At 38.4% G+C, this 15,208-nt stretch overlaps 1 protein-coding gene across 1 annotated transcript in view; it reads left to right on the top strand.

Moving 5' to 3' along the window:
* KIAA1524 (KIAA1524 ortholog) overlaps window positions 1–15,208 on the top strand; it is a 28,552-nt gene that overhangs the window by 324 nt on the left and 13,020 nt on the right. The window contains exons 2-13 of the mRNA XM_009321383.1: window positions 1,457–1,629; window positions 2,975–3,087; window positions 4,684–4,778; window positions 5,388–5,484; window positions 6,482–6,604; window positions 6,760–6,905; window positions 7,600–7,675; window positions 8,772–8,999; window positions 9,487–9,646; window positions 10,503–10,644; window positions 11,414–11,513; window positions 12,389–12,507. Of these exons, the coding sequence (XP_009319658.1) occupies window positions 1,457–1,629; window positions 2,975–3,087; window positions 4,684–4,778; window positions 5,388–5,484; window positions 6,482–6,604; window positions 6,760–6,905; window positions 7,600–7,675; window positions 8,772–8,999; window positions 9,487–9,646; window positions 10,503–10,644; window positions 11,414–11,513; window positions 12,389–12,507 (1,572 nt within the window). The remainder of the gene's footprint in view (window positions 1–1,456; window positions 1,630–2,974; window positions 3,088–4,683; window positions 4,779–5,387; window positions 5,485–6,481; window positions 6,605–6,759; window positions 6,906–7,599; window positions 7,676–8,771; window positions 9,000–9,486; window positions 9,647–10,502; window positions 10,645–11,413; window positions 11,514–12,388; window positions 12,508–15,208) is intronic.

The following is a 15,208-nucleotide window of genomic DNA, read 5'->3' as shown; positions in this document are numbered from 1 at the left end:
TTGTCCGGCGGCCTGGGGGCACGGGTGGCTCTTCTCCGTCGCCATCCCTCTGGGCGGCCGCAGCGCGGGCTTTGGGGCAGCCGGGTCCTCGGCCGGCTCCGCTCCGCCGCTGCCCGTAGGCGCCCCTTGAAGCGGGCCCGGTCGGGCCCGCGGCCTTCCCCGTGGCTCAGCGGCCTGAAACGGGGAAACTCGCCCGGTGACTGATTGCCAGGGGAGCTGGTGGCCGAGGGAGGCCGTCGGACTGGAGAAACGTTTCAGTTTTTAGCAATATCGCGGGATTATTACAATGTCTTTTATTGTAATGTTTTATGGCGTTTGTGTGTATTTACAGATGCGTGCAGTATGTTTATATACTTTATATATTTACATGGGCTAAGCATATAATGTACCTTATGAGGGACTTTTTTTTTTATATCCCCTAAATTCTGACCCTCAAGGATTGCTTATTTTCACAACTTTATTAGAGTTTGAATGATGAAGTGCTGTCGTATCTGGAGTTTTCCAGTTTCATGCAGCACATAATCAAAGGTGTTTGCTGCTAAGGGGTAGGGCTGTCCGTTTCCCTGACCTCCAAGTAGAGCCTTGGATACAACCCTGTCAGTGGGCAGGCTTGGTATGGTGAGCGATTGACACATTGACTGAATTGCTTGATCTGCAAGGTACCTTTTTCAAATACAGATTTATTTTTTTAATTGCTAAAATATTAATATAAGAGTTAGTATTCAGCTTAGCTTTCTTTTCCATATCCATTGTAAAGAGGTATACAGGGGATATGCAAAAACATTATGTTGCTCTATTATGCAAGTATAACTCGTGTCTACCTGTATTGATGTGCAGGTGTATCATCTTCAGTATCTCCTTACGTAGGCTTCCCTGAACTCGGGTTCCATTTTTTCATCTCAAGCACAGAGTGCTCCCAAAGCAGCACTACCTGTTACTGCTTATCCTTCCTGCAGAGCGGCACCTTTGGATTCCAGCCCACGTCTTTAGAAAGCAGGCTGTTGGGCTGAGCTGAAGGCTAATTACTGAATGTTTGTGTTGAGCAATCTGTTTGGCTGTTCTTTCAAAATAAATAAACCCCACCTTTTATCTATACTAAAACATATGTAGGAAGAGTAACGTGGTATTAATTCTGTTCAGTGTGTAAAGAAATACAAAGTGTTGCTCTGCTACAGCTATGAGATTAAAAAGAATGCTGTTACTATGAATGCCATCAGCAAGCAAACAAAAGAAGCCCCAATATGTTATAAATGATCACAGTGTAAAGGGAACACATCCACAGGAATGAAATCCAGATTTTTTTCAAAACTTTTTTTTTTTTCAGCAAATGTGAATACAGATGTCCTGTTAGAATGGCACTTACATTCTCGGTTTGTCAAATAGGGCAAAATCTATTTAATACAACTCTATGCTTTGACTTCTGTGTTAAATACTTTGTTGCAGTTGAGTAATTAAGGTTGTTTTTCTCCCTTCATCTCCAGGTTCTCTCTGGACTGAAGCTTACACGATTATTTACTTCAAACCAGATTTTACCAAGTGAATGTCTCAGTTGCCTAGTAGAACTCCTCGAGGATGTTAATATAAACCCATCTTTAACCTTGTCTGTGGTTACTTTTCTATCACAGCTAGGTAAGGTTTGCATCTGAACTCTTTATCTTTGGTCTGAGAAAGGGAAGACAGGACAGGTGCTTATTCAGTGGCATGGGTGATGAACTTTTTGGAAGAAGTGTAAGGTGTGAAAGATGAAGTGCTTTTCATTGTAGTGGAATGCTTGGCTGAGCCACCTGACTGTATGTACAAGGCCAAATAAGATGTTAAATCACCATGAGAAGCAGAGTTGAAGTCATCGCTGTGAAATGACCACAATCATGCTTGTCAGAATTTGTTTCCTCAGTGGGTAGGGTGAGGAATTATTCTCTGTCCTTGATTTTTGGAGCTTGAAAAGACTGTCTCTTTTAATGAAGTGAAGAAACCTGCTTAGGGGATGCAAAGATAGGGAGAAGCCATGTTACATCAACTCTCATCACCTCAGTTTACCTCTCCCATTGGAATGTTTGCTGGGCAGCAGTTTGGGCTCTCCCATGGCCTGGGCCTATGTGCATCAAGTTTCCCAATTATGAAATAGGTTCTGCTGCCTCTTACTTGTTTCTTGAGATGCATTTTTGGTGGTTTTTTTTTTTCCATTTCACAGAAGTAGGACTTCATTGTCTAGGGACCTCTGTGCTCACCATAACCTACATATCTAGGTTACATATACAGGGAAAAATTATCCCTTCACTGCTTAGTTTCTGATCATGCATGAGTAGTTATTCAAGATTTGAGTCCTTTATGATGACTCCTTGTTTATCTTCTCTGATTCTTGGAGTTTTTAGCCTCTTTGAGCTTCCTTTTACGTTTTTGAAAGTTACTGTGTAAAATTATATTTGTTGCTGGGGTTCTTAACTACCTTTCCCAAGCTGTTGGGTCTGGAAAATTTTAAGACTTAGTCCTCCTCCACCTGATCTATTGCTTTACCTGTCATCCTTGTTTGCTACATCTTTTCCAGGACTGCCTAAGCAGAACTGGCTTTTTTTTTATTTAACTATTGCTGGATAACCCTACAAAGGTATCAGTTTTAGTCTACTTGCCCACCATAGTGTGAAGCAAGAAACTGAGATCGTTGATTTTAAGCTTTAAAGCCTTTTAAGTGCAGGTTTCAAGATCTCAAACACAACTAAAACTTTGTAGGTAGGAGGTAGGCCACTCCTTCAATGTCCAAGCATCTTAAGGAAAAGTATTAGTGTTTCAATTAACTGTAAGTTCAGAAGTAAGGTAGAGATGCAAGTGCATAGGAGCTGTGATTTATTTGTAGTTATTTGTGAAATATACATGAAACACTGGTCAAAGACTTTGGTTTCTGCTTAGATTGGTAGCTAATACAACAGTTGCTTTTGCTATTAGATAGGGTTTTTTGTTAATAATTCTTAAATTCTAGCTTTAGACAATGAGACTAGAGAAGCTCTTCAGGATACCTACAATCTGACCAGTGTGCTGGCAGGAGTGGTTCATCGAAGTTCTACTAATCTTAGCGACCCAGTCTTATTACAGGTAACAGGAACTAATGCTTAATAATATTTGGCTACTGTTACATAGTATACATTATACTGTATGCATATAGTAACTCTTTAAAAGCTCTATCTAAAATAATGCATTGAGGGGAAGTTGACCTTAGCTGTGTATTTTATTTGCTGAATGAGGCTAGTATGACAGGATTTTAACACTGCGTAGAGTTCTTATTCTCTTTAATCTTGCTTGTGCTTCTCTCTGGCTTTAATTTAAAAAACAAACCAAACCAAAAAAACCAAACCAAAAAAACCCCAAAACTAACAACCAAACAAAAAAACCTGTTTTTGAAATTATTTCAAGAAATCACTGCTTGAGAGCTTGGAAGGCTATTTTCCGGTTGAGGTATTTAGTTATTTCTCCTAACGTTCATAACAAAAGCGTGGAGATTGTTTTGTCTAATCAATACTTTGACAGGTAATTGTGAAGGAGTGAAAGGAAAGCTGTGGCTGCCAGTTCTCATGGAAGGTTTGCAGGGCATGTATGCATCCTTCCCTCTGATCAGTGCTATCTGCCAGTGAATGCAAGGGGGCTGTGCTAATGGAAGGTTACTTTTAGGAGCCAAGTGCAGATTGATTATTGATATATTTTTTTTAATTATTATTATTTTTGTGAACACATGATCTCTCACAGTCTGACTTCACCAATTTTAACCTGTCCTTTCTGTGCATTGAATAGTAAAGTTAGGCAAAATTTTCTTTATTTTTTTTAAAATATGCACAGGCTTTCTTATACGTGGCTCTGAGCTTTCAGCAAGTACTTGTTGGCTACCTGTGGTCACATCTCTTTTCTGGAGAGGGAAAACAGAAAATGAATTTGCTAGCAGTTCTGTTGCCCTTGATCTGTGGAAAATGAGTCAAACATCCAGTAAAGAACACTTTTCTCACAGTTTGTCTGTTTCTCAAGGCACTAGGAGTACCAGAAGGCTTAGGGATCCAGGTGACTTGCCAGTCAGTGGGAGATATTTTGTAGTCACCAAGTAGATCCAATTATAAGACCTTTAAGTTCTTATATCAGATATTTATATGGTGAGATTTTGTTTCAGCTGCTATCCTATACTGTGATTTTTGTCATGTTTGAGTATATTAACTTCATATTAACTCAGTTATGTGCTGAAAGAACGCTGTATGAAGGACTTTACTACCATTAGATCTGTTGGCAGTCTTTACAGAAAACCTGTTTTCCTATAAGCATACTTTCCGCCAGAGGTTGCAAAGCGCTTTTTGGATTTTGGTGCAACTTCTAGATCTTTCAGTAGGACAAAGCCCCTTTCTCACTGACAGAATGGAGAACTTGCTGATGCGGCAAAGGGGAGAATTGGATGGGCTAAAAAGGTAACTCCTCTGTCAAAATAAAACCTTATTCATCAGTTTGGACTTTTAATAAGTACATCAGTGTGGTAGGACATTACTCAATGTGCTTGCAGCAGCTTGTGTAATTGTTATGTTAACATTAGAGTCTGAAAATTAATTCAGTTGTGTCTTGTTATTTGTCCTTTCAGTTTCAGCTTTTGTAACTTGTAACATTCTGCAGTGAGATGCTATAGGAAAGACATATGTGAATAGCTTTTTATTTCCTCAGAGTATTCAGTTGCTGCAGAAGCTAACCTACAATGTTCCAGTCTTTTGCGCTGGTGCCAACATCGATGAACTAATTTCATTTCTAATGCATCATGTGTAAGTGTGTACTTAGTTGTCTTTTCCTATGGGAAATATCTAGCTAAGTTTCTAAACTTTCTGAAGGCCATTAGCATATTGCACTAACCTGGTCTCCAGAGTGAGCTGTGGCATTTTTGCTCTGAAGTTAACAGATTTTTCTTTGAAAACCATGTTGTTACAGATTGTCAAATGCAGTGATTATGGGACTTTGGGAGATTGAATATTAATTGGCCTCTTAGCCCACCCCCACACCCCTGGGAGCAGGCGGCTAACAAAGAGAAAAGCCAGGAGAAAATTCATGCTTGTCATTAGGAACAGATTTATATTGATTAATACGAATTTTGTGCAAGTGTCCTTGTAAGAGATCTAATGACTATTAAAAGCACCTGCAAAAAAGGACCTTTGATAGTACTGATCTCTGATACTATGTGCTCAGTTAAAAACTGCCCACACTATGGGGATTGCAATCTTTTTTGCTTGGAGGAATGGTGTCTAATTACAAAACGAACAAATCCAAAATAAGATGTCCCCCAACCATCCTGCCCCCAATCCACAAATTCTTGTAACTAAATTCTGGATGCTTTAATAAAAACATCTTTGTTTAAATTTCTGGACTCTTCTTTTAAGTCAATCCGCTGAAGATGAGTTAACAATACCGTGTTTAGGACTCCTGGCAAACCTCTGTCGTCACAACTTATCTATTCAAACTCAGATAAAATCTTTGGTAAGAGTTTTGTTTTTATTGCATGATTCTCTGTCTTGAGGGCCAAAGAGCATTACTTGACTCTGGGGAATCACCTTAATATTTCTTATGCACTTTTTTTGCGGCAATAATAACCCTGACCTGTTTGTTCTCCAGAGTTGGCGGTTGCTTCTCCTGTATTGGAGAAAATAACCGGTAGAACAGGAAGCTGGGTATTCTCTTTCCTTTTCTATGCTTCTGCGTTGTTGCACTAGCTTATGTTATGCATTCAGTTTCTGCAATTGTTCTCTGCAAATGAAAGATTAATTTAAAATTTGAGCATCCTTTGTTTAAAAAAAAATTAAATGTTGTTAATACATAAAGACTGTAGTTGGATTTTTGGCAAGCTGCATTAACTTTTGCCAAGAAAGAGCTCTGCCTTTCAAAAGATAAATCAATAAAATACCACTGATTTTTATGTCAGCTCAGGGCCCTTGTCCTTAAATACACATCCATATCTGAGCTGCTCGGTTCCTGTCTCTTCATAAATCAGTGCAAACATAACTTATTTTTCAATTCAGAAATACAAATTCATCTACATGGCAGTGAATGTTGTACTGTTTACCTTGGAAGAAAGGGGGAGGGAAGGAGGAACTATTGTCAGATCTGATCACTGAGCAGGGAAGGGATGGGGGTCAGTTTTCAGTGGTTATTTTCTATTGGAGACTTTAGCAAAATTACTTTCTCATCTTTCTTTAAAATAATGATGGAATTTCTTCCTCTTGTTGTTTTTTTTTTTTTTCCTCCATTTTTCCTTATACAAGTTCAACAGAGAATTTAGTCATTGATATCAACACCAGTATAATGCAGTAGAACACTAAAATAGATTTCCTGGAGAACAGTTATCATTCTAATATATTTTTTGTATTATTATTCATAATTTTATGGCTTATTTATAAATATGTACGATTTGTAAGTTTGGTATTTTTGTAAAACAGAATAAAATGTATAATGCCTATGTTTCTCCTTTTTGCTTTAGAATAGTGTGAAGAGTTTCTATCGTACCTTAATAAGTTTCCTGGCCCATAGTAGTTTGACTATGGTTGTATTTGCACTTTCAGTATTATCAAGCCTTACTTTAAATGAAGAAGTAGGAGAAAAAGTAAGTGATACTTTGAAGTCTGTTCTATTCTTAAGTTGTAGATAAAACTAATAGTCACACTGGCAAAATAAAATTCTAATGCCAGGTAGATTCAATAAGCAAGATACCCAGTAAAGTAAGTATATGCCCATACGTAACTTTCTTCTTCCTTTCAGCTCTTTCACGCTCGAAATATTCATCAGACATTTCAGTTAATATTCAATATTGTTGTAAATGGAGATGGTACTCTAACAAGAAAATACTCTGTTGATCTACTCATGGATCTTTTGAAGAACCCTAAAGTTGCAGATTATCTTACCAGGTATGTCTTCACTTCCTAAAAGTACAGGATATTTTTCCTAAGCTCTTGTTCAGTTCCTTTGCTGTATGCTATTTGTATTCTGAACCAAACACTGGAAAAAAATCCCTAGATGCTTTTTGAATGTTACTACTTGATTATAACTGCTGTACCTGAAACTAAAGGATTCTTCTGTTACTAGTTTCACACAGAAGCATGAATCAAAACCTGTTTTTTTGTTGTCACTTAAGGAATATTTAATAGTTGTGTTCAGTAATTCTTTGTCTGGACAGTATTGGTGGTCAGACTGCTTGATGAATAGCTATCTTGCCTTTTACAGGCCTATATTATCTTGAAGTGGAATAGTATGGTTGAAGTAGTAATAATTTTACTGGAGGGCTTTACTGAGTAGTTCTGTGGAGGGCTTGACTAGTCGTTCTGCAAATTCAGCTAGCAGAAATTAGTTGCTGAATTTGAATCTAAATCTAGTAGTAAAAATAGCTGGGAAATCTTGGCTTATTTTAAGGAATTTGCTTTCATTCTTAGAATATTTTTAAAGCTTAGTCTATGTTAAATGGAAATTACATTATTAAAACTATCACTGTACTTGAAGTGTTTGGGGGTAAGGAGGAGAAAAGGGCACTTGCATTCATCACTCGGTATAAATGTCTGAGTGTTGAAATTACAATTTTTTTTTTCTTCTCTATGTATGCTGTAGGTATGAGCACTTTACCTCATGCCTTGGTCAAGTATTAGATCTTCTTCATGGAAGGAATCCTGATTCATCATCTAAGGTACTTATACTTTTTCAGTTTAAGCCTAAGAGAGTGTGACTTCTAATCTAGTTCCACTTCTGTAGTCGTAAGTAGGCTCCTTGTATATGAGGGTTGATAATGAAATACATTGACTTCAGGACTCTTAAGTGACCTATGATATTCATCAAGCTTATATTTTCTAGTTGTTCAAAAGGCTGTTAGGTTGAATTTGTAATGGTTGGGTTTTCTGCCAGATTATGTGTGTCTGCTTTCAGGCAACAGACATAAAGGCAGAAAGCCAACATAAACACTTTCTGTGCTTTGGCTAATAAGAAATTTTAGGATCTACCAGAAATGCGGTGTGTACCCCACTTCATTGGCTAAAACTTGAATTAATACTACTCAGACTTTGAACTGATGATCAGGGAACCATGATGCCAATTTCAAAGACTTAGGAGTAAGTTCTTTCATATTAGTTGAACAAATCGATGCCACGTTCGGTTAAGCAGTTAACTGTAACATTCAACTTTGTCTCACTGCCACCTTACATAAATGAAACATTGGCCAGCTGTTGCTAAAGGCTAAAATATGAAATGTGAAAATATTTGGGCTAAATACATCTGTGAAATGAATCTTAAGCTTTTTTTCATGAATGTGTTTCCCATCATAGTAAATGATAAATGCTAATGTTTCTGTGCATATGGTGGTGGTGGTTGTTGTTTATTGGTTTTATTTAGAAAGACATATTGACAAGGAGCTTTCCTCTTTGTCTCCGAGTATGCACATGTGCATCCATTTGTGTTTCAGAATATTTTCCCTTCCATAGCTTTCTTCATTCTGACCGTATACACATTTCTACTGCTTATTAGATCGCTAGCCAACAATCATGCTTTTTAAAAAAGAAGGGAAAGCAATACACTGAATACTAACTGTCACAAGCCTTCACCAGTCTAATGAACTGTATTTCTGCTGCTGACTTGGCTTTAAGGAAAGAAAACTATTCTTCAGGAAACTTCGAAGTGCTAAAAGGAGTTGCATAGAACTTACATATCTCTTTAGACTTGTGCTATGGGAGTTGCAATTTCGTATAAGTACTTGATTTAAAAGCATTTGAACTCTCATTCACTTCTCACAGATCTTAGAACTGCTGCTTGCCTTCTGTTCTGTGATAGAACTGCGTCACACCCTGCGGCAGGCAATACTGGAACCATCTGGCTTGCCAGTCTCTGGAAATACCAGATTTGTGACTCGCTCAAAGACTTTTGAACCATCTGTTGCATTGGTGCACTTGTCAAACCAACCATTGGAAGGCTCTGAAGACTGTTCAGTTCTAGCATTGCAACTATTCAAAGAGGTTTTTGAGGTACCAAGACTGATAATTCAGTTTAAAGAGCTTCTTAGCAGCTATATTTTTTAATTGATTTTTAAACAACTATTAACATTTTCTTTGAAAAATAGCATGTAAAAATATACCTGAACTAAAATTCTTCCTGTGCTAGAATTCCATACTTTGTAAACCAACTTTTCTTTTAAAGACATGTTGTATTTTAGAAATGTGTCTGCATTGAAAGTTAAGTGGAAGATACAGCAGTTCATGAAGTCATGAGGTAGTACAAAGCTATCAAAGAATTGCTTTCTAGGACTTGTAGAAGTGAGGAAATTTCTGCTGTTTCTGTGCTCTTTGTTAAACTTCCTCATCCAGTATGATACTGATCAGCAGTCTTAAACCTGAAATAGCAAGCGGCTGGGAAAGCTAGAAGACGGGCTGGTGGAGGAAGGGGTAGAATAGGCTTGGCTTCCTTGTTCTGTAGTTTTAAATATTAACATAAAATAGAATGTGTTTATTACAGGATGTTATTAATACTGGGAACAGCGCCTCAGCTGAACACTTTGTGGATCTTTTGCTGCCTGTTCTTCTTGATCATCTTCGGATGCCGGAACAGATTATGGATGAGCTATTAGTGAAGAAAAAGCATGAAAGAATGGTCAAGGCTATTAATGTCCTGACGAATATCCTTTTATGTGCCTATTGGCAGTTAATTTATTATTCCTCCACCATGATCTGCTCTAAGATGTTAGAAGAAATGTCCATCTTGGGTCACTTTAATAGCTTTTAATGACAATAACTGCCCTAATTTTACTTAGGACTGTCATCTTGAAAGACCTTAAGTAGCTTTCTAATTGCTGTGAAATTATGGTGTAATACAGTGGTGCAGGATAAAATGAGGTGCCTATTCAATGGTATAGAAACACTTCGCAGATCAAAAATGAAGATGAGCGTTTTCTGTTGAAATTGAAAGGGGAGTTTGGATGGCCATCTTCTTGATCAGTAAAGTATTTTCACCTAGCTAAGTCAAGTGCTGCTCCCAGCCAAATATGATACAAATTTAGATCAGTGAAACAAGCAAAAATAATGTGGAATGATACAGTTTTACGCTCCGCTTAGAGTCCTTAGTGTCCACGGTGTCATGTAGTAAGGAGGACATGACTGGAGGACGTGGTCCTGCATCTAAGCTGATTTCTATGGAAAAAGTCTCTTTGCTAATTCACTCCCTGAGAACTAGTTCTTGTATTAGAGACTGATTGTTCACTGCCTTTTGTTCATTATCTTTCTTTATGCCACTCATTGTGGTTTCCCTTAGGTGTCTGTTTCCAACTAAGTGTGTGTTTTAGTAGAAAAGTGAAGCTTATTGGCTTGTAAGTTAAGCATGACTTAAGTGGTTTATGTAGTTGGGTTTTAAAAGCATTTTTGGAAGCTCTTGTGCTTTGATACACTAACTTTTGTGTCCTTTATTATTAGAAAATGTTGCTTTTTGGTGCCAATATATAAGCATAGGTATATTAGTTTATTCTTAACTCAGTCTACTGGTCTGTAGAGATGACATACTGAAAACGCATGCCTCGAAGGTACTGACTGCCAGCCAATGCATATCTCTAATAGAACACCAATTTACCTATAGTGGGATTGATACTGGTTATGGGACAAAAGCAGTGGACTCTAAAATGTGGTGAGCACACAAATTTATCTAAAATCTAATTTAGCAAGACTCGTATGACAGTTGTGATAATGTTCCAATGGAAAGTATATTGTAGTTGAAAGTACCATTTAAATGCATGTAAATCAGTACTATTTTTAAATCAAACTTGTATTTTTGTGGCAATAGAAAGTAACGTTGCTGGTCAGTTCAATAAGTAAAACCTAGCTTAAACATTCAGATATTGTTTTTGGCATAAGCTGGAGATCCACTTATGTGGAACAATGACCTTAAACCTCGTGTAGTAGTTCAAGCTTATCCAAGTTGAAGCTTACTAGAACTGTTCATGGCACCTAATTTTTCATTTTGATTTTATGCAACCAGAGTTCAAAAATATCACATGTTGGGAGGGGGAGGGAATTATTGCACTGAAAATAGAAATACATTCCTTCAGTGTCATTAACCTGAATGTCGATATAACTAAGAGTTATGTGGCCAAAAAACAGTGAAATATAGTTGGACCTACTATTAAACCCTCCTCACTTTCAACTTGAAAGTGTTCTTTTGGTCTTCACTGTTGCCATCCTTGGCATGCTGGAGAAGCTCAGCAGCATGTCCAAAGAACTCGGTGATTTTTCTTGGTGTTGGTATTGTTGCCTTGCTAGACATATTTAATTTCTTTGTGAAGGTATTTATTCATTTTTTTAAAAATTGAATTTATTTATCAGTGCTGATTTGACCAATCTCACTCTGCCTTTTTTTTTCCCCTCCCTTTTTGCTCTTCTATTTGTATGTTTAAAAGCAAACTTGCTGCTGATGTTATTTTGAAAACACTTGATCTTATGAGCAGACTGAAGCAGGATGTACCTGGTATGGAGGTCAGCTTCTACAAAATTTTACAGGTATGATTTTAAAATGCCTTATGTAGTGTATCTGTGAAGGAAAGTGTCATTGCACTACAATAGTTTTAGTTCTGAATGTTTTGCATGCTTATCTCTGAAGTGGTAAAACTTCTAGGAAAATATAGTTCCCTGGGCACAATTCTTAAAGGTTGTTTCATTGTTAATTCTTCTAAAATAAGAGCAGTTTGCTTTTACTCAAATAATTTTATTTCAGTAACACATGTGAAATCATACTTCAGCTGCCTGGTTAGAATTATCCTTTTAAGACTGCATTAGGACTGCAGTTTAAAGGTAACAAACTAGAAAAAAGTTATCACAACCATATAATTATTTGTGGGGTTGGTTACTATTAAATATATACATCTAATTTGTGACTTTGTGTGGTCAAAACAGCTCCTGGTAACTGTTGGTTAGATGGTACCTTAACAATTTAGTTTGTAGGTGAAAAAGTAATCCAGATAGTCAAATACTTCATGCTGTTTTGGAGAATTCTTTCAAGAATGGGAATTGTGTAATTTAATGGGTAGCAATAAGAGTTTTGCAGTCCTCAGGAAATCCTTACAAAACTTAAGCTTGTGACCCCGATGATGGAAATCAAGCACTTGAAAACTTGAAGGAATTAAGTAGTCTCTTTTACCTGTTGCGTTGGCTTTAATGGGAAAACATGTTTCTAAATACTCCAAAGTGTAAACTATTTTAAAATCACTTCCATTGAGTTCAGGCTCAGAAACTTAGAAGCACAAACTTTAAGAAGGTAGCTTAAGTTTTGAATAAAACATTTTTGTGCTCATTGGCCTTGATGTTGTGATATCTGGGTGGGATTTTTTGTTGTTGACTGTTATATCTTGTTTTGACCAAAGTAGTTTCTTTTTTAGGATCAACGCTTGATTATGCCTTTGACATTTGCTTTAACATCAGACCATAGAGAGCAAGTCAAAGTGGGACTTGGAATACTGTTTGAGGCTGCACCCTTACCAGATTTTCCTGCCATAGTGTAAGTTTATTTTTGTGGTAGTCTGGTAGGATTTGACATTTTTATGGGCTTAGTGATATTCGTGTTTCTTGCCATATTACTTTCAGCTCATCAGAGACGGAAACTTTAAAAAAAATTGTCCTGTTTCTTCTTTATCTGCAGTTAAGAGACAGTAGTGATCTTGGAGGTTAGAGGAAGTAGCTCAAATGTTGATGGTATTCAGTTAACATCAGATCCTAGAGAGCATGGTCGTGACTGACTTCTGTCCCTCAGGGTTCATTTGTCTGAAGTCTGTTCTTGCCACTTTCTACCTGGAGTGCATCTATTATTATGACTGTCAGATTTCTCTCTCTACTGAACTGTAACATATGTCTCTCTTCAGTTCCTAAAGTTTTGCTTACCGTTTTGCAATAACTTGCAAGAAAGAGCAGAATAGGATAAGACACAGGTAGATGGCAGTTCAGGTAGTATTTAAGGTGGTCTAAGTAGGGAGAAAAAAATATTGAGAAACTATTTGATGGAGTCCTTATTTCTGTAGATGTAATAAAACAGGAAAAAATGATCTTAAATTGTATCACGGTCTTTGCAACCTAGAAAACCAATCTGAAACTTCTTCCCCTTTTGTTAGCAGAGCTTTTTAAAAACAAAAATGGGAATTGTTTGAAAGGATTTCCAGATCAGATGCCTTTTTGGCATTTGAGCTGCTTTTCTCAAGTGAAAGATTTGTAACATAACTAGCTTTTCTTGAAACAGTAACTGAATTACTACTTATATGGGGGGGAAAAAGTAAAGGAGGATGACCTAACCAAATCATGGTAATTTGCCTCGTGGTTTTTTGGTTGTTTTTGAGAAGGCTTGTGAAGATAGTGGCATGTACAGGAACGTTAAAAAAACAAACAAAACTAAACAAACAAACTCCCCACACCCTAGGGAATCATACTCTTTTCTGTCATAACCCAAAAGTAGGCCAGTGACAAGAACACAGTAGTAAGAGTCTAAAACTGTGTTCATCCTGAAAACATCAGTACTGGTTTTATGATTACCAAGGACTACTATTTACCAATAATATCAATATATATAGTTAGCTGTAGGCTTCAGAGAGAAATGTGGGGCGGGGGAGCGGGGGTGTGTTGTTTAAGTAGAGGAATGTCTATAAAACCATCAAAATGGGTACAAAATAAATTTTGAAAGCTGAAGCGCCAACCCAAATAGAGCTTCAGAAGAGTTATGCAGCTCCGGAGGTCTTGGGCCGCAGGGAGTGTTTGGGACCTCTTACTAAGGCTGGGGCAGTAGGAGGTGGTCTTCTAGCCTGTGGGAGGTGTGCAGTTGCTGAGGATCTGTGGTGCCAAGTAAAGGAGCTACAGGAGGGCAGCAGCCTGTGAGTATTGGAGATGATGAGGAAGAGATTGACCAGATCCTTCTTCAAGACCTTGCAGTTTCAAGTGCCTGAGACCCCAGATGTACCAAAGGAGGGGCAGACAGTCTACGCCTATTGGCTTGGGAAACGGAGACTCCTATGATGGTGATGGCTGGAAGCCATGGGGGCACAGGTGATGTTCCCCTCGATTCTCCCAGGGAGAGGGGAAGGGCTTGAAGAGGAGTGGACAGATTCTGTAGGTCAACAATTGGTTGTGCATCCAATGTCAGAAACAGTTTTGGTTTGGTTTCCATGACCATGAGACTGACAATCAAGGACTGGCCAACCTGATGAGGAGACCTTTAAACCAAAAGCGACAAGGGAGGGGAAAAGACCAACAATCAAGTGAGGAAGTGGTAGACTAGATTGGAAAACAAAGGGTTTGGGTTTATGTGAACAGGAGGAACCTTACAATCAACACAATAGGGCTAAAGCTGGGTCACCCCAATATGCACATAAATAAGAGATTGCCTACAAGACAGTATTGTGGGGGAAAAGCCCTCATACTCTTCCTGGGAAATCAGCAAGATGGGGTGCCTCTCTGAAACGCCTGCAAAATAATGCACACAGCATTGGGAAGAAACAGGAGAAACTGAAAGTCTGCATGCGGTTACAGGGCTATGGAGTCGCAGACCTGTGGTGGGATGGCTCACATGACTGGAGTGCTGCAATGGATGGATACAGGATCTTCAGGAAGGATGGGCCAGGAGGGTGAGGAAGGAGAGTTGCCCTTTTTGTGAGAGAGCAGAGGGAATGCATGGGACTCTGCCTTGAGACAGATAAACCGGCTGAGAGTTTGAGTTAGGATTAGGAGACAGACCAAAATGAGCAATGTTGTAGTGGGTGTCTGCTGCAGACTGGCAGATCAGAAAGAAGTAGTAGGTGAAGCCTTTAAACAACTGGAAGAAGCCTCACATTCACAGGCTGTGGTCCTTATAGGAGACTTTAGCCACCTTGATATCTGCTGGAAAGGTAACACAGTAGGGCACAAGCAATCCAGGAGGTTTCTGGAGCACATTGACCACTTCCTAACAGAGGATTGAGGAGCTGATGATAGGAGACATTCTGCTGGACCTGATTATTACCAAACAAGGAAGAACTGTTTGGGGGTGTGAAGGTCAGTGACATCCTTGGTTGCAGTGACCATGAGATAGTGATGCTCAAGTTCCTGAGAGGAGGGAACAGGGCAAAAAGTAGGATCACCACCCTGGACTTCAGGAGAGCAGATCTTGGCCTTTTTTCATTATCTGCTTGGAAGAATCCTATGGGATGCAGCCCTAGGGAGAAGAGGGGTCAAGGAGAGCT

The sequence above is a fragment of the Pygoscelis adeliae genome, unplaced genomic scaffold (genome assembly GCF_000699105.1).
Source record: "Pygoscelis adeliae isolate BGI_AS28 unplaced genomic scaffold, ASM69910v1 Scaffold363, whole genome shotgun sequence".
NCBI classification, from domain to species: Eukaryota; Metazoa; Chordata; class Aves; order Sphenisciformes; family Spheniscidae; genus Pygoscelis; species Pygoscelis adeliae.
The sequence above is the reverse complement of the archived record's forward strand: the minus strand, read 5'-3'. Positions and strand labels throughout refer to the sequence as shown.